This window comes from Scyliorhinus canicula, chromosome 13 (genome assembly GCF_902713615.1).
Source record: "Scyliorhinus canicula chromosome 13, sScyCan1.1, whole genome shotgun sequence".
Lineage (NCBI taxonomy): Eukaryota > Metazoa > Chordata > Chondrichthyes > Carcharhiniformes > Scyliorhinidae > Scyliorhinus > Scyliorhinus canicula.
Window position 1 is genome coordinate 138,140,113 of NC_052158.1, and position 18,254 is coordinate 138,158,366.

Genomic DNA, 18,254 nt, shown 5'->3' on the forward strand with positions numbered 1-18,254 from the left:
CTCTGACCAGTGGCACAGCTACCCTCATTGTCCACCACCTCCTCGAGCAACTGCACTCTCAGTTTAATATCAGGGCATTTCGCCAAGCAAATCAGAGATCACTTTGCCATCTTAAATGAAATAACAGATCTTTCACATCCAACAGTTAAGCCTACATCACCGGCCAAATTTCAACCTTTGATTGTAAACTTATTTGTTGGTAAGAGTTTTGTTTGAATGTATGCATATTGAATTTTTGGCGGATGTTATTTTAGTTTTGCTCCTTAAATTGGAACGTAGTGTTGAAGAAAAGGTTGATTCTTACCCTGCGACCCAAGAGGACGGATCTGCTACGTGACTCTGAGTAACCATGGCTGGTGTGGGGGTGTATGGACTTCCAATCAGAACACTCCCAGAGTTGCTCAATCGCTGTGGTGTGCTTATGATCTGTTAACAAGCAGAAAGGAGAAAGTTTTTTTTTTAACCAATTCAACGGGTATTCAGGATTTTACCAAAATAATAGTAAGCAACTGTGTAACAGTAGGTTATAAATAATTTAATATATTTAATAAACAAGGGCATAGCCTCACATTTATTTAAAAAACATTTGCCCTTCGCTGGTTGGAATCCTTGAGAGATCCCGAGGCATGTTTGTTGGTCCTGTCTTGGCGTCAGCCTTCTCCAGCAACATAGATGGTGTCATTATCCTGCAGTTCTTCTATAATCCTGGACATTACACACTTGTTATTATGCTGTTGATTATTTATTGCTGTCTTTTGTCCTGTGGGGGAGTGCGAGAGGTGAGTACGAGGGCGAATATCGTCTGTTCTAGCAAAAAATCATTTTGAGTCGATGATGTGAAACATGGTCTGTGCAGAGCTTTGCTCCTTTTTATAACATTACGTGTTATAGCCCTGGTGGTTTTGGGAGGGGAGGGCTTTTTTGACACCCCTTATCTCATTTATAACAAAGATGAGTGGAGCCAGGGCGGGGTGATGGGTGTGTGGTGGGGGTGGAATTGCATGATAGGGTTACTTAAGTCTTCCCAGAGATTGAGGATAGCCAGCAGCACCCCCTACTCCTTCAATGGCCTGGACAGATAATGTACCCTGGGATGGACTCAGTTCCTTCTGACTCTGTCTTGAGGCTGGAATTTTTCCTTCGGTTCTTTTTTTTTTAAAGAGCTGTTAGAATGGGAGGATATATGAGTGGCGGCGCACACTGAGGTGGGTTTGGTTAATCCTTGGCTGGTCTGATGAAGAGATTGTTCATAGTATCCTTCCTGTGATGGCAGACAGTGCTGGACGATGGCTGATATTTTTAGATCAGTTTGGGTGTTCTTCCCTTGGGGTTTTTTCCTTCTATTTCCTCTCTTCATCCCGGTGGGCAGGGTGCTGTTATTAATCCTGGTCTGAGCTGGTGGCTCAGGGAAGGCTTCGGAGGAGGGAACTGGCTTCCCCTCCCAGGGAGCCCAATTGTTCGGTGTCTTGACAATTCTTCTTCTCTCCAGTGATGGGATCTCCCCGGCTGGGTTTGGGGGCAATCATCCTTTTTCCTCCCAATATAAATGGTGCACTACCCTGGATGTAGTTGGAAAGATGCAGACCTGGCTGGGGTGTAGGTTTTGGGGTGTACTGGAGGTTGTAGAATCATAGAAAAGTTACCGCACAGAAGGAGGCCATCTTGTCCACAGGCACCCAGGTGCCTTCCCTAATCCCACCTTCTTGCACCCGGTCCATAGCCCTGTAGTTTAGAGCACTTAAGGTGCTGATCCAGGTATCTTTTAAAAGAGTTCAGGGTCTCTGCTTCCACCACCAACTCGGGCAGCGAATTCCAGACCTACACTACCCTCTGCGTAAACAAGTTTTTCCTTACGTCCCATCTACACCTTCTCCCACTTATCTTGAATCTATGTTCCCTGGTTCTAGAATTCTCCACCAAGATACACAATTTATCCTGTCCACTATCTCTTCCCCTCATAATTTTGTACACCTCAATTAAGTCACCCCTCAGCCTTTTTTGTTCCAAGGAAAATAACCCCAACCTATCCAATCTCTCGGTGTTAAATTCCACTTTATTGCCCACTCCACTAACCCATCTATATCATTTTGAAGGTTATAGCTATCCTCTACACTGTCTACTACTCAGCCAATCTTTGCGTCATCTGCAATTTCCAAATCATGCTGCCTATGCTCACATCCAAATCGTTAATATATAACACAAACATTAAGGATCCCAATATCGAGCCCTGTGGAACACCACTTGAAACAACTTTACACAATTGCAAGGGCAGCCATTGACCATTACCCTTTGTTTTCTTTCACTAAGCCAATTTTTAAATCCAGTTTGCCACATGGCCCTGCACCCCATGGGCTTTCACTTTCTTGACCAATCCGCCGTGTGGGACTTTGTCAAATGCCTTGCTAAAATCCATGTACACCATATCCACTGCACCGCCTTCATCAACCCTTGTTGTCACTTCCTCAAAGAATTTGATCAAATTTGTGAGGCAAGGCCTTCTTTTAGCAAATCCATGCTGACTACCCCGGGCACATCCATGCCTTTCTATGTGACAGTGAATCCTATCTCTTAGGATTGACTCTACTAATTTGCCCATCATTGACGCAAGACTAACTAGCCTATAATTGTTCGGCATTCCCTTCAATTCCTTTTTAAACAATGGAACCACGTTTGCATTTCTCTCATCTTCCGGTACCTCCCCTGTGTCTAGTGAGGTTTGGGAGGAAAAAGCACCTGCTATCTCCTCCCTGACTTCCTTTAGTAGCCTAGGAAACAATCCATCTGGCCCTGGAGACTTATCAACTTTCAATCCTTTGAGTACTTCCTCTCTCTTTATGATTATCCCGTCCAGGCAGCACGGTGGCGCAGTGGGTTAGCCCTGCTGCCTCACGGCGCCGAGGTCCCAGGTTCGATCCCGGCTCTGGGTCACTGTCCGTGTAGACAGTGCACATTCTCCCCGTGTTTGCCTGGGTTTCGCCCCCACAATCCAAAAATGTGCAGGTTAGGTAGATTGGCTACACTAAATTGCCCCTTAATTGGAAAAAATGAATTGGGTACTCTAAATTTAAAACAAAAAAAAGATTATCCCATCCAATATCTCATAATGATCCTCCTGGGCTACTATATCGGCATCATTCATTTCCCTCGTAAACACGGAGGCAAAGGCGTGTGAGTGAGAGAGACAGACAGACGCTTTCTTGGTTGAATGAGCAGCCTGTTTTCCTCACTGATGGGTGATCGGCGTGCACCAGGGAAATATGGACCAGGGGTTGGGCCCTGAATCTTTGTCATCTTGTGGTTTACTTCTTTTAGCTCTTCTTCCTCGGTTTGTCTTGGGAAGCCCTGGAGACTTGATCATAATCCATACATATAGTTGCCAGACCTCTCTGTACAAACATATGGAATATTGTTGGTTTTGTACTGGGCCTGAGATTGGGGTTAAGTTGCGTTGTATATATGTAACTCCCCTTTAGAATTGCGTTTTTTGCGTATTGTTTTTTAATTTGTAAGGGTGGGTATAAAGAATCAGTGATTGGTTCCTGCATGGGTGCTTACGGGTCTGGTATCCGAGGAGAGGAGGCTGTGGTGTGTCATTGGGGTCTTTGGTACTGCTGGAGCTATTGGAGATATATATTGGTGCGCATCCGAGCATGGCGCAGAAGACGTACTCTGAACTCTCGTGGTAATTACGAGCAGACATGTCTTGGGAGGGTGTGCACCATTTTACCATGTTTCCCTGGCTTCATCTTTGGTCTCTGGTGGGGTTCACAGAGGCATTGAGCCATGTCTAAGGACCATATTGAGCCGGTTATAATATCGTTCTCCTGTCCCCTCGGTATTCATTTATGTTGAGCTGTGTTTTCCTTGTTGACTGCGATGTACTAAATTTGCTGGACCACAATTTGAAAAAATAAAAAAACCTTAATAAACATATTTGTATAATTTTAAAAATTGCCAATTTTTCAGTCCCAAAACCACATAATGCTGATGGGACACAGGCCGAGGCTGCACGTTTTTTCATATATAGAGTGGACGCGATTCTCCGCTCCCCACGCCGGTGGGAGAATCGTGGGAGGGCCGGGCGACTCACGACACGCCGCCCTGGCACCCCCCGCGATTCTCCCATCCCCCGCTCGGAGAGTCGCCGGTCGCCATGAGCAGCCTGACGTTCCCGACCGGTTCACGACAGCGGCAACCACACCTGGTTGCTGCCATCGTGAACATGGCCCCAAAGTTTTGTTTGTGGCTTGTGGGGGCGGAGAGGGGAGTGAGCACCACGGCCGTGCTCGGGAGGGGCCGTGCTCGGGAGGGGACGGGCCCGCGATCGGGGCCCACCGATCGTCGGGCCGGCGTCTCCAAAGGCGCACTCTTTCCCCTCCGCCGCCCCGCAAGATCAAGCCGCCACGTCTTGCGGGGCAGCGGAGGGGAAGACGGCAACCGCGCATGCGCGGGTTGGAGCCGGCAGCCTTTGTGACGTCAGCCGCGCATGCGCCGGTTGGAGCCGACCAACCTGCGCATGCACGGCTGACGTCACTCCGGCGGCCGAGATTTACAGAGTGCCGCTCCTAGCCCCCTTGGGGTGGGGGGGGGGGGGGGGGGCGGTGAATAGGCTGCGAGGAACGGGCTCCGGGGCTGTCGTGAAACTCAGCCGAGTTCACGACGGCCTTCCCGATGCCGCGCGGGAGCGAAGAATTCCGCCCAGTATTTTAATTTAACTTAATTCGCCCGGCCCTCCCACGATTCTCCCACCGGCGTGGGGAGCGGAGAATCGCGTCCACTTAGGGGCCTCACGGTAGCATGGTGGTTAGCATCAATGCTTCACAGCTCCAGGGTCCCAGGTTCGATTCCCGGCTGGGTCACTGTCTGTGTGGAGTCTGCACGTCCTCCCCGTGTGTGCGTGGGTTTTCTCCGGGTGCTCCGGTTTCCTCCCACAGTCCAAAGATGTGCGGGTTAGGTGGATTGGCCATGCTAAATTGCCCGTAGTGTAAGGTTAATGGGGGGATTGTTGGGTTACGGGTATATGGGTTACGTGGGTTTAAGTAGGGTGATCATTGCTCGGCACAACATCGAGGGCCGAAGGGCCTGTTCTGTGCTGTACTGTTCTATGTTCTATTAATTGAGTAATTTAGGAATACAGGATCAGGAATGGGCCATTCAGTCTGTCGACTGGATGATGGCTGACCAACAAAATTATATTCAACGAGGAGCTGGGTGAGGAGATTGAGGAGGGGGCGTGGGCGGATGCTCTGGAAAGAGTGAACTCCTCCTCTTCATGTGTGAGGCTTAGCCTCATACAGTTCAAGGTGCTACATCGGGCTCATATGACCGGGACGAGGATGAGTAGGTTCTTTGGGGGCGAAGACAGGTGTGCTAGGTGCTCGGGGAGCCCAGCGAACCATGCCCATATGTTCTGGGCATGCCCAGCGCTGGGGGAATTTTGGAAGTGGGTAGCAAGCACGGTGTCGAGGGTGGTAGGATCCAGGGTCAAGCCAGGCTGGAGACTCACGATATTTGGGGTTGCAGTGGAGCCGGGAGTGCAGGAGGCGGAAGAGGCCGGTGTTCTGGCCTTTGCGTCCCTAGTAGCCCGGCGGAGGATTCTTCTTCAATGGAAGGATGCGAGGCCACCAAGCGTGGAGGCCTGGATCAATGCTATGGCGGGGTTCATCAAATTGGAGAGGGTGAAATTTGCCCTAAGGGGATCAGTACAGGGGTTTTTCAGGCGGTGGCAGCCTTTCCTGGATTTCTTGGCAGAACGGTAGGGAAAAAGGGCCAGCAGCAGCAGTCCGGGGGGGGGGGAGGGGGTCGTTTCGGTGGCTAAATATCCTGGTTCTAATTTAAAGGCTATGGCCCCCTTGCTGAGGATTACCCTGCGAGAGGAAGTTAGGTTTACTGTACCCGCCCCACCAAATACATTTTAAACATATGCCATTGATCAGATTGCTCCGCAACATCTTACATCCAGAGAACACAAGCTGTGGTTATGCAACCATTCCTCACAGGTTAACCCATTTAAGCTCTGGTGGCCACATTCTCGTCTTCGTAAATACATTTAAAAAAAATTTTTTTTTTAATAGTACCCAATTCTTTTTTTTTTCAAATTAAGGGTCAATTTAGCGTGGCCAATCCACCTAACCTGCACATCTTTTTGAGCTGGCGGAGTGAAGCCTACGCAGACACGGGGATAATGTGCAAACTCCACACAGTGACCCAGGGCTGGGAATCGAACCTGGGTCCTTCAGTGTCGTAGGCAACAGTGCTAACCACTGGGCCACCTGCTGCCCTATTAGTAAATAGATTTTATCCTGATTTCAATGATCAAACCTATTCCCTCCGCCCAGTATAATATAGTTAAACTGCCTTTGCAAGGGCACCGTTTTAACACTGGTAAACTGGGACTAATGAGCAAGCTCTTGATGTTTATGTTGATAAATATGGTCCAGTGATTTGGACAGCATACTCAAAGGTCCATGAATAAACTGGGCCTATGAATCATTGGGGTTTGGGGGTCGTGAACACTAATCCGTAGAACCTGTGCCATTAGGGGCAATTTTCTGCCCGCATTAGCCGCCAGCGAGAATGGCGGCTTGGGCGGAAAATCTCACAAGAATCGGAAAACGCAATTCTCGCCGGCGAGAAGAAAAAGAGAGATACTGATGCTCGTGGTGAGAGTGTAGGAGACAACCTATCGGGGGGGGAGGGGGAGGGATTATATGAGAGCCCCCGATGCTGATGGGGGAAACCCCATTGCTAATTATTGTGGGTTGAGGTGAGAACCCCGATGTTAATGTCCCCATGCCCATGGGGTGTGGTGGTGGTGGTGGTGGTGGGGGGGGGTTTCTTTCTGTGCTGACGCCCTGATATCTGGGTCAAGTACCACCACAGTTACCCCAGAGAGGCTCGAAATCTGGATTAAAAGTTTGGCTGTCCAGCTGGAGAGCTACATGCCGGGTTTCAGTCACAGCCTGACCCGCTGGGAAAATTCCGCCCACAATTTCGGAAGGCACAGTGGATGTGAATGCAGTTTTGGCTATAAATGGTGAAGTTGCAGAGATATCTAATTTGGGAATTTAAAAGCGGCACATTTCAGCGTCCTCCTCTACTGGGTGTTAATGTATATATTTGAATTGAAGGATAAATAATTTTACACTGTTCTGAATGAGTACTATACCACCATTTGAGAGTACTCAGTATTAACTCATTGCATCCATCAGTGCAGTTTTGTTCCCAGTATTGACATTATCCAATGCGATAAGACAAACAAAGCACAGCAATCTAAAGTGGTGCATATGGAGTGAATTTAAGTGCTACTAAATACTGCCTTATGGAATTGTAGGAAATGGGCTTGTGCAGCGAGTTCCTGTACTTAACTGTACTAGCAGTTTCTGTGCCAAGCCCTCAGCACCAAGGAAGAAAGGGAAGCGGCTAAATTACTGCAGTGTATGCTATTGCCTGAATTACAATGTGTGGCAATGGGAGATTCAGGAGTAGAAACAGAAGTTAAACATATTCAGTGGTCTCAGATTTGGAAATATATTTTACTCTTGAATGTGCATTCTTAACAAGTGCAGGATCAATGCTGAACAATGTGTTTGAGAGAGAGAGAGAAGGGGGGGGGGGGAAGAGGGGTTGCGGAGAAGTATCTGCTGTAAAGGGAAACAATACTGGATCTGTGCTATTTGTCAGCACAGCATACTTGGAGAGATCATCGCCTAGTGACAGCAAAAAGCTACTACTGCATTTACTTCCTCTGAAATCCCTGCATGGATGGATTCCTGGCTGCAACACACCATTTCAATATTCAGTCCAAATCTGAATCAAACTATTACACTAATGTGGGAGGCTGAGTTATTCGACTCCTATAAGACCCTGTGTGCAGCTCAAGCCTCCTGAGGAAAGGGAAGGCCTTAAAAAAAACACTGAAGCTCTTTGCACTAAGGTGCGTGGCCTGCAGGGTAACAGTGAAAATACTTGTGCTCAGCTGATGTTGCAGAGATATGCCTCTGCTGCAGAGGTTACGCAATCCTGTCATTACTGTGAGCAATGAATTTTATCAGGCAGGTGATCAGGCAACTGTCCTTCAAGAGAAAATATGCTGGGAATAGGAGCCAATAATAAAACAAAAAAAAAATGCACAAACACAGCGTACACATGTCAGATTAAAATAGCCACACGGCTTTAAAAGCATTTAAAGGTACAGCCTCATATTATGCGGAATTACTTTTCAGTCAACTACAAGTCTGCATTTAAAGCTGCAGTCTCCCAAGCGATGTCATATTTCAGAAGAATCGACGGAAATAAACCTCTGAGAAAAAGGAGTGAAGCATTGTAAATCATGTTTTATTCAGGGGATTGATTGATCAAATCAATCGGCACCTTGTGGGAATGTCCAATTTAGCCAGCCTGCGACCAACAGCAGATTTAACAGGAGAATCATCTGAACTGCAGAGCACCATCCTGTTCACAGCCGGACGTTCTGGTCGGTACTGCGCTCCCCCCACCTTTCTACCGGTTAAAGCCGGGTATCCCTTGGAGGGCGGACCTGGCTGAAATACTCAGGTCTTGATCTATTGCAGAAGGTACAGAGAGCTTCCTCTCTTTGGTCCATCGGAGATGGTTTTAAGCAAACCAAGATTTAAAGCAGTTATCATCCGATAATGAGATTTTTTTTTAATTGAACTTGCTCAAGCACCCTTACAGGTATCATGGCGACATTTCAGCATCCTGGTGTAAGTGTTTCTTTTCTTTAACCAGAGCCGAGGACAGCAGCATCACTTCATGCATGAGGCACAGGACAGCCACATGGTGCATTAACAATCTAGAGTTACAAAGATGTCCCTATTTCAGTCCGGTTTTCAATTTTAAGTCACCCGGCACAGCGCGTTTTGTTTCCCCCCTACTTGGTCGGAAATCTATCCTGAAATCAGGAAATGCCAATTCAGGCATGAGAGGAGGTGCAAAGCTTGGAATCTTAGTCACAACCCTGGTACCATCTTCCAAGAAATCATTTCCGGGTTCTGTAGCATTTTGGTATAGCATGTGGCCATATGTCCTCTTCATATCTATGTACTTCTTCAAATGATAGCATTTCATTATTGGGCCTGCCCTCCATTCTACCCGTCCACAGTTCTCAATCAAGAACACAAGATATAGGAGCAGGGGTAGATCACACATCCCATCAAGCCTGTTCTGCCAATCAATACGATTACGTTAGATCTTGAACTTCAACTCCATTCCCCCGCTCACTCCATATTTCCCTGAACTCCCTCTAACACCAAAACTCTTGTCTCTTCCAGTCTTATATGTATTCAACGATGGAGCATCCACAACCCTCTGGGGCAGGGAATTCCAAAAACTTCACAACCTTAGAGTGATGCAATTTCTCCTCACCGCAAGCCTAAATGATTCACCTCCTTATCCAGAAATTATGTCCCTGGGTGTTAGATTCCCTGAACAACAGAAACAACCTCTCAACGTCCGCCCTATCAAGTCCCTTCAGAACGCTCATTCTTCATTGTACTATCTCCCCGTGTCTGCGTGGGTTTCCTCCGGGTGCTCCGGTTTCCTCCTACACATCAGGGATATGCAGGTTATATGGGGTTATGGGGATAGGGCAGCGGAGTGGGCCTAGGTAGGGTGCTCTTTCAGGGGGTTGGTAGAGACTTGATGGGCCGAATGGTCTCCTTCTGGACTGTCGTGATTCTTTGACTCTAAAGGCTAACATGACATTTGTCTTTCCAATTCCTTGTTGCACCCAAATGCTAACTTTCTGCCCTTCTAGTACAAGCACACGCAAGTCTCTTTGAACATCAACACTGACAAGTTTCTCACCTTGTATAAAAGTTCTGCTTCTTTATTCTTTCGGTTAAAGTGAATTACACTTCCTTGCATTACAATCCATTTACCACCTTGCTGCCCACTCACTTTTCAATATCTCTTTGCAGCCTCTGTGTCCTCCCCACAGCTTACCTTTCCACCTAGCTTGATAGTATCAGCAAACTTAGATACATTACTTTCTATGTCTTCATCCAAGTCATTAATTCAGATTGAGCACAGCTGAGGTCCCAGCACTGTGCCCTCCACTAGTCACAGCCCCTGTTAACTTGGAAAAGTCCTGTTTATGCCCACACTCTGCTTGTTGTCTGTTATCCACGCTAATATTTTAACCCTTAATTCATGAGCCCTCATCTTGCATGCATGGCACCTTATCAAATGCCTTCATCAAAATCAATTCCAATACAGCTTGAATTTAAAAGTATTAATTTATCAATCAGATGAATGTTAAGCAAGGGCTGAGTAAGAGTTTGAGGAGTACGGTTGAAAATAAAAACACAGAGCCTCATAGAATCATAATACCTGGACCGTCAACATCTGGCGTTACCATTGATCAGAAACTGAACTGGACGAGTCATGTTAATACTGTAGCTACAAGAGTTGGTCAGAAGCTAGGATTCCTAAGTAACCCGCCTCCTGACTCCCCAAAGCCTGTCCACCATCTCTACAAGGCACAAGTCAGGAGTGCGATGGAGTACTCTCCACTTGCCTGGACGAGTGCAGCTACAACACTCAAGAAGCTCCACGCCATCCAGGACAAAGCAGCAGGTAGTGTAACCATCACGTGACCCATGGGGTCACGTCAAATCGATGTCACCGTGGGACTCGTGGAATACGAAGGCCTCAACTACCCAGCACCCCTGGACTCGACGACCTTTGGTGAGCTTGTGGAACTTGTCGTGAATCGTTATGACCCTAAGCTGTCGTTAAGTTTGCAGAGGTACCTGTTCAATACGGATGGATAAACCCCAGGGGAATCGGTTACGGAATTTCTGATGTGCCTTCACAAGTTAGCTGACCATTGTGACTTCAGCTCATTCCTTCCTGAAATGTTGAGAGATCGTTTTTGGTTTACTCAAAGGAAGCTGATAGCTGAGCTGGCCTTGGACCTGAAAAGGTCTATGGAGGTGCCCCACTCCCGTGTGAATATGGAAAAGGGGGTCCAGGAGCTCCACGGTTCCATGGATTATGGAGTACACAGCACAGGCCAGCCCCGTTCCGAAGGACAACACCGTCCAAGAATAGGGTTCACGTAACCCAGTCATCGCCGAAACAGCGTCACAGGCAGACCTGATGGCCAAGGGCCACCGCGGCCAGACGGGGACACCACCCCAGAGGATGATGACGAGGCAGTGCTCTGCACATTGCCCCGCCTGAGAAAGAAGATCTAACGCAGTTAAACTGCATCACAGCCCCCAAAGTGGTCACATTAGACTACAGCTTCAAGTCAGAGGTCACCCCTTAGACATGGAAATTGACACGGGAACTGCTGTCTCTCTTATCGGACAACAAACGTTCCGTAGGTTCCGCTTGGGAATCCTGCACCTGGGCTTGAGGGATACCAAGGCCCGGCTGGCAACATATATCGGGGATCCAATGGCCATCATCAATCAGTTCCACAATGACTCGGGTTACTCATGGACAACAGTCAGGCAGGTTCCCACTTGTAGTGGTGCAAGGACCCGGGCCTAGACTCCTGGCTGTGATTGGTTACAAAGACACCGTCTGGACTGGCAACAGGTTTTCCAGATGGGTACTGGCAGTTTGCATGAAGTCCTCGGAAAGTATCCAGAAGTTTTCCAGGAGGGCCCGGGAAAAACAAAGGGGGTCAAAGCAAAGATTTATATTGACCCGGAAGCTCAGCTCAAATATTTCAGGGCCAGGCTGGTCATGAAAGTGGATGAAGAATTGAGCCAACTAGAGAGCTTGGGCATCATAAGCCCGGTACACTTTGTAGAGTGGGCAGTTGCCCGGGTGCTGAAGCCGAACAAGTCCGTCCACCAGTGTGGCGATTATAAGGTGACAGGAAACAGGGTCTCCCGCTTGGACTGGTACCCCATGCCATGTGTCACAAAATCGGTCGGGGGTCACCCATTCATGAAACTGGACATGGGCCATGGGCACCACCAGTTGGAGTTATACGCAGCATCTCAAAGACATCTCACCATCAGCATCAACAGGGGGGTTATACAAGTACACCCAGCTTCCATTCAGGGCGTGTTGTTTACCAGTGGGTAATGGAAAACATCCTCCAATGGCTTCCCAGGGTGACTGCCTACCTGGATGACGTGTTCATTAAAAGAGCCACCAAGAAGGAACACCTGGACAACCTAGAAGAGATCCTCTGGCAGTTCTCCAACGCGGGTGTCTGCCTTAAGAGAGGCAAGTGCATCTTTCAGGTGAAAGAGGTCACATACCTTGGATACTGTGTCGATAAGGATGGGCTGCACCTGGTGGAGGAAAAGGTCCAGGCGATCAAGGGAGTCCCGACACCCGACGGAGCTCAGGTCGTTTTTAGAGCTCGTCAATTATTACGGGAAGTCCACCCCGAAGGTGGCTACCTTGTTGCCGTCCCGGCCGCGTTAATAAAGATGAACTATTCCCTCGAACTTAGAAGAACGAACGGTGATCTAACTGAAACATACAAAATTCTTAAGGAGCTTGACAGGAGGATGTTTTTCCTGGAAGTCCAGAATGGAGTAGGGTGGGGCCGGGGGGGGGGGGGGGGGGGGGGCACTGATCTCTGAATAAGGAGCCATACAGGACGGATATGAGGAGCTATTTTCTTAACTCAAAACCTTCCATCAGAGAACGGTGGATGTTCAGTTGCTGGGTGCATTCAAGACAGAGATTTATTTTTTGGACACTGGGGGAATGAAGGTTTTGGAGACAGTGTGGGAGGTGACTTATGTACAAGGTCATCACTGTTGTATGGCAGAGTACGCTCAAAAGGGCCAAATATGCTACCCCTGCTTCTAATTCACATATTCTTTTAAAAAAAAGATAGACAAAGCAAGATAAATACTAATTATTTACAGCAACTCCTGCAAAGGTATGATTGGCACGCCACAATCATTCAAACCAATAAATCTGCTCGTTAGTTAAGTGGATTAGAATAAAACCTGAGCAAATGCTTGAAAGAAGCTTTGCTGCCACCTGGTGGAGGAACACCAACGTCACTTTTCATCAATCAGTAAAGTGCTGCTCCTGTCAATGCAGAAATTAATGTTCTCAGCTCACTGTTATTTTAGCTCTGTCATGTTGCAACTGATCTGAATGATGTGAAAGACAGACATGAGCGAACGGGGGTCAGCTTTGTTGTGTCCAGATGACATGAAATTTGTAAGATTCCCACGTCGGGTTTTTCTTTGGTTAGGTGAACTGAACATTCTGAATTCTCCCTGTGTACCCGAACAGGCGCCGGAGTGTGGCGACTAGAGGCTTTTCACAGTAACTTCATTGCAGTGTTGATGTAAGCCTACTTGTGACACTAATAAAGATTATTCTTATTTACGCACAACGCCTATATTTCAAGGGTACCTCTGGAATTAACTGCGAAAGTCTGTAAATCACTGGGTCCAGAATGACTCGATCTAACAGTAACCCAAGAAAGAAAGAAAAATCAGACCGCTGCCATGATCTTTTGTCTGGGGTCTGAAAGTGAAAATGAAGCCTTTACCTTGCTCTACCTCCAGGCTGTTGGCTTTCAAACTGTAGACAGTTCGACTGCAAATCCTGTAAACCTGCCATGACATTTCTACATTTTCTGTGGCTTTTTAAAAAAAACTTTATTTCTGCCAATCCAAACACATTTTACCTCTCCTCTCCCCATTTTGCTTTCCACCAATTTCTGGCTCTTCTTCCCATCACTGGGTCCCGGGTCCTCTTACACTCCCATACCCCCTTTGCAGCTGACCCAAGCATTGTCCCTGGATGAGCTCACACCTTCCCTCTCCTCCTGCTTCAGTATTCTCCACTGTCTGCCCCCCCCCCACTTTCCCCCATCATTGTGCCCACGTTGCTGATCGCCAGAGATTAACCTTCACAACAGCATGATCCCCTGGACCTAGGAGCTGTTCCTGGTGGGGAACAAGCCTCACTAATCTTCTCATTGTCACTTTCCCTGACCTTGCCGATAAATCATCGTCTACCGTCCTGTTCTGGATAGTGATGTGTTAGGCAGGTTGGGTCGACGTGGACTGCACTTGATGCAGTGTAGCGGGAGACAGACCTCTAACACTGGATAAGATGCAACACGATTTTATTTAACGTCTTAACTAATATACATGTTCAACTGTGGGTTGACACTATACTGACTTGACTTGAGACCTAGTACGAGCCTGACCAGACTTACTAGCTACCGCATGGTGTTTGCACTGACTAGCTCATGAACTCTGACTGTCTCAGTGGCTGGGTCCAGAGAGAGCGGGAAACCTAGTGCCCTCTGGCTTTATAGTGGTAGTGTCCTGTCTGGTGATTGGCTGCTATGTTCTGTGTGCTTACTGGTCATCCTGTGTGTCAATCACTGCCTGTCTGCACTCCATTATATACATAGATGTATGTTATGACATGACAGATAGATCCTTCCCTTGTGAATAAGCCACATCACCTTCTGGAATATCATTGTGGATGAATCTATTGAAACCTTGACCCCCAGCTAAACCCTGGGACACCCGTGACAACTCTTCCCTTCCTGTGGCCTTGGCAGCGTTGAGATTTTACTCATATGGCTATCTCAGATCATTTCCTGGTTCCCTTCACTATTGTACTCCTCTACTTCTAATTGCACTGCCCAAATCTGTTTCCTACCCGCGCACGCCCCCACAACTAATAGGTCGTCCTACAGCACAGAGAAGGTCCTTCGAGCCATCAAGTCGGCGAAGACAAAACTACACTGATCCCACTTTCCAGCACTTGGCCCATAGCCTTGAATGTTTTGACAGGTCAAGTGTTCATGCACGTACTGTTCAAAGGTGGCAGGTTTTCCTGCCTCTACTATCCTCCCAGGCAGTACATTCCAGACTCCCAACACCCACTGGGTGAAAAAGCTTTTCCTCAAATCCACTCACCTTAAAATTATGCCCCCTCGTTATTGACCCTTCCCAAAGGGAACAGCTGCTTCCTATCCACCCTGTCCATACCCCTCATAATCTTATACATCTCAATCAGGTCGCGTCTCTCACCCACCTCCCCCCCGCCATGCCCCACCAGCTTTTTCTGCCCTAAAGAAAGTAACCCAAGCCTATCCAACCTCTCTTCATAGCTCAAATGCTCCATCCCAGGCAACATCCTGATGAATCTCCTCTGCACCCTTTCCAGTGCAATCATGCCCATCCACTGCGCTGTGGTAATTTTTCCACAAGACGCTGTTTCCAGTGGACTTTGGCCAGATCCTGCCTTATTTTAATAAAATCTACCTCCCCCCCCCCCAATCCAAAACCGTTTTTTGCAGACCATCTTTTTCCTTTTCCATAAAAAAAAACTTAAATTGTACTGTGTTATGATTGTTATCACTAAAATGCTCCCCCCACTGCCACCTCGAACACCTGCCCGGCTTTTCCCCCCAGAATTAGATCCAGCTCTGCGCTGTCCCTTGTTGGACCGTCTACATATTGTCATAAAAAGCTCGCCTGAATACATTGCAAGAATTCTACCCCCCCCCCCCCCCCCCCCCCCCCCCCCCCCTAAACCCCTCACACTATATGACTGTCCCAATTAATGTTGGGGAAGTTGAAATCCACTCATATAATTACCCTATTACTATTATTTTTGCACACCTCAGTGAATTGGCTGCATATCTGCTCCTCTATTGGATTGCCTGCATATCTGCTCCTCTATTGCCCACTGACTGATTGGATACCAATAATACACTCCCAGTAATGTGACTGCCCCTTGTTATTCCTAAACCCTACCTGCAAAGCCGCATTTGAAGACCCTTCCAAGATATCATCCCTCCTTACTGCAGTAACTGACTCATTAATTAATAATGAAACACCTTTTACACCCCCCATGTCTTGCCTGAAGATCCTACATCCCGGAATGTTGAGTTGCCACTCCTGCTACTCCCTCAATCATATCTTTGTGATGGCAACAATATCACAATTCCACGTGCCAATGCATGCCCATAACGCATCAATCTTACCTATAATACTCATTCCATCAGAGGCCATCCAGCCTCTCCTTACTCACTTGGAACTTAACATAGCCGAACACGCTCTGTCTTGAATGGACTCAATGCCATTCTCCTGACTTCTCCCTGTAACTCTGCACATTCTTTTCAGATACAATTCCCAATTCCCTTTTCTTTGCCTCGATTGGACTTGACTCCAGTGCATTTCAGTCCTAAACCACTCACTGCGTGAAAATAAACATTCCTTGTATCGCTTTTGCTTCTTTTTACCAATGACTTTAAATTTGTGCCCTCTCATTCTCGATCCTGACGCTAATAGGAACAGTTTCTTTCCATTTATTCTGACCAGACCCCCACATAATTTTGAATACCTCTAAAAATCTCCTCTTTCAGCCTTCTTTGCTTCCCAGGAAAACAGTCCTAACTTCTCCAATCCATCTTCATAATTGAAGTTCTTCATATCTGGAACTATTCTCCTGAATCTTCTCTGCACCCTGTCCAATTTATTGACATCCTTCCCGAGTGTGACGTCAAGAGCTGGATCCAACGGAGGCCAAACTAGTGACTTATACAAGTTCAACATAGATAGAAAATAGAAGCAGGAAGAGGCCATTCAGCCCTTCGTGCATACTCCGTCATTCATTATGATCATGGCTGATCATCAAGTTCAATACCCTGATCCCGCCTTCCCCCCATATCCCTTGATCCCCTTAACCCCAAGAGCTATATCTAACTCCTTCTTGAAATTACGCAATGTTTTGGCCTCAGCTACTTTCTGTGAATTCCACAGGTTCACCACTCTCTGGGTAAGACATTTCTCCTCACCATAGTCCTAAAAGGTTTACCCCTTATCCTCAAATTATGACCCCTAGTTCTTGACTCCCCCACCATTGGGAACATTCTTTCTGAATCTAGCCTGTCTAATCCTGTCAGAATTTTATACGTTTACATGAGATCCCCTCTCACTATTCTGAACTCCAATGAATAGAATCCTAACCGATTTAGTATCTCCTCATGTGACAGTCCCGCCATCCCAGGAATCAGCCTGGTAAACCTTCGCTGCGCTCCCTCCACAGATAAGGACACCAAAACTGAACACAATGCCCTATACAACTACAGTAAAACATCCCTATTCCTATATTGAAATCCTCTCGCTATGAAGGCTTCTTTACTGCCTGCTGTACCTGTGCACTTACTTTCAGCTACTGATGCACAAGTACACCAAGGTCTCTCTGAATATCCATCTCTCTCAATTTACACCAAATCAAATAATAATCCCTCTTCCTATTTTTGCGACCGAAGTAGATAACCCCACATTTATCCACATTATACTGCATCTGCCATGCATATGCCCACTCACTCAGCCTGTCCAAATCTTGCTGCAGCTTCTCTGCTTCCTCCTCACAGCTCACCCTCCCACCCAACTCTGTATCATAATCTCCTTGCTCTTGTGCTCTATACTCCTGTTAATAAAGCTTAGGTACTGTATGCTTTATAAACTCTTCTCTCAACCTGTACTTCCCACTTCAATGGCTTATGCACTTACGTACCCAGGTCTCTCTGCTCCTGCACCCAGTTTTACCCTTCATTTTATATTGTCTCACCATGTTGTACCTTCCAAAACACCACTTCACAATTTTCCGCATTGAACTTTATCAGCCACATGTCTGTCCAGGCCAAGAACTTATCCTTTTGATGTTTTCACTATCCTCCTCACAGCTAATAATGCTTCTAAGTTTTGCATCATTTGCAAACTTTGAAACTGCGCCCTGCGCACCAAGGTCCAGATCACTAATATACATCAGGAAGACCAACCACCCCAACACCGTGTCCGGGGATGAGGGAGGGGATGTGGAATGGGGTATGGTGAGGAAACCACAGAAAGGTTACGGTGCAGAAAGAGGCCATTCAGCCCATCGTGAATGCGCAGGCCAATAAGGGAGGGAAAAAGCTAGCTGTTCATTTTAATCCTGCTTTCCAGCACCTGGTCCATAGCCTTGCAGGTTACAGCACTTCAGGTGCAGGTCCAGGTACCTTAGGCAGTGAATTCCAGATGCTCAACACTTCCTGGATGAAAAAGCTTTTCCTCATGGCACCTCTAATTCTTCTACCAAACACATTAAATCCATTCCCCAAATGGTAACTGACCCCCTCAGCTAGGGAAAACAAGTGTCTACCTGATCAAAGCCCCTCATAATTTTGGACACCTCAATTAGGTCACCGCTTAGTCTCCTCTGTTCTAAGGAAAACAACCCTGGTCTATCCAATCTCTCCTCATAGCTGCAACTTTCAA

The 18,254-nt window shown here is 47.2% G+C and overlaps 1 protein-coding gene across 8 annotated transcripts in view; it reads right to left on the reverse strand.

Moving 5' to 3' along the window:
• LOC119975414 (transcription factor Dp-2-like) overlaps nucleotides 1-18,254 on the reverse strand; it is a 225,226-nt gene that overhangs the window by 59,531 nt on the left and 147,441 nt on the right. For all 8 annotated transcript variants that reach the window (XM_038815035.1, XM_038815034.1, XM_038815032.1 and 5 more), the window contains one exon: nucleotides 305-426. In XM_038815035.1, coding sequence (XP_038670963.1) covers nucleotides 305-426 — 122 coding nt within the window. The remainder of the gene's footprint in view (nucleotides 1-304; nucleotides 427-18,254) is intronic.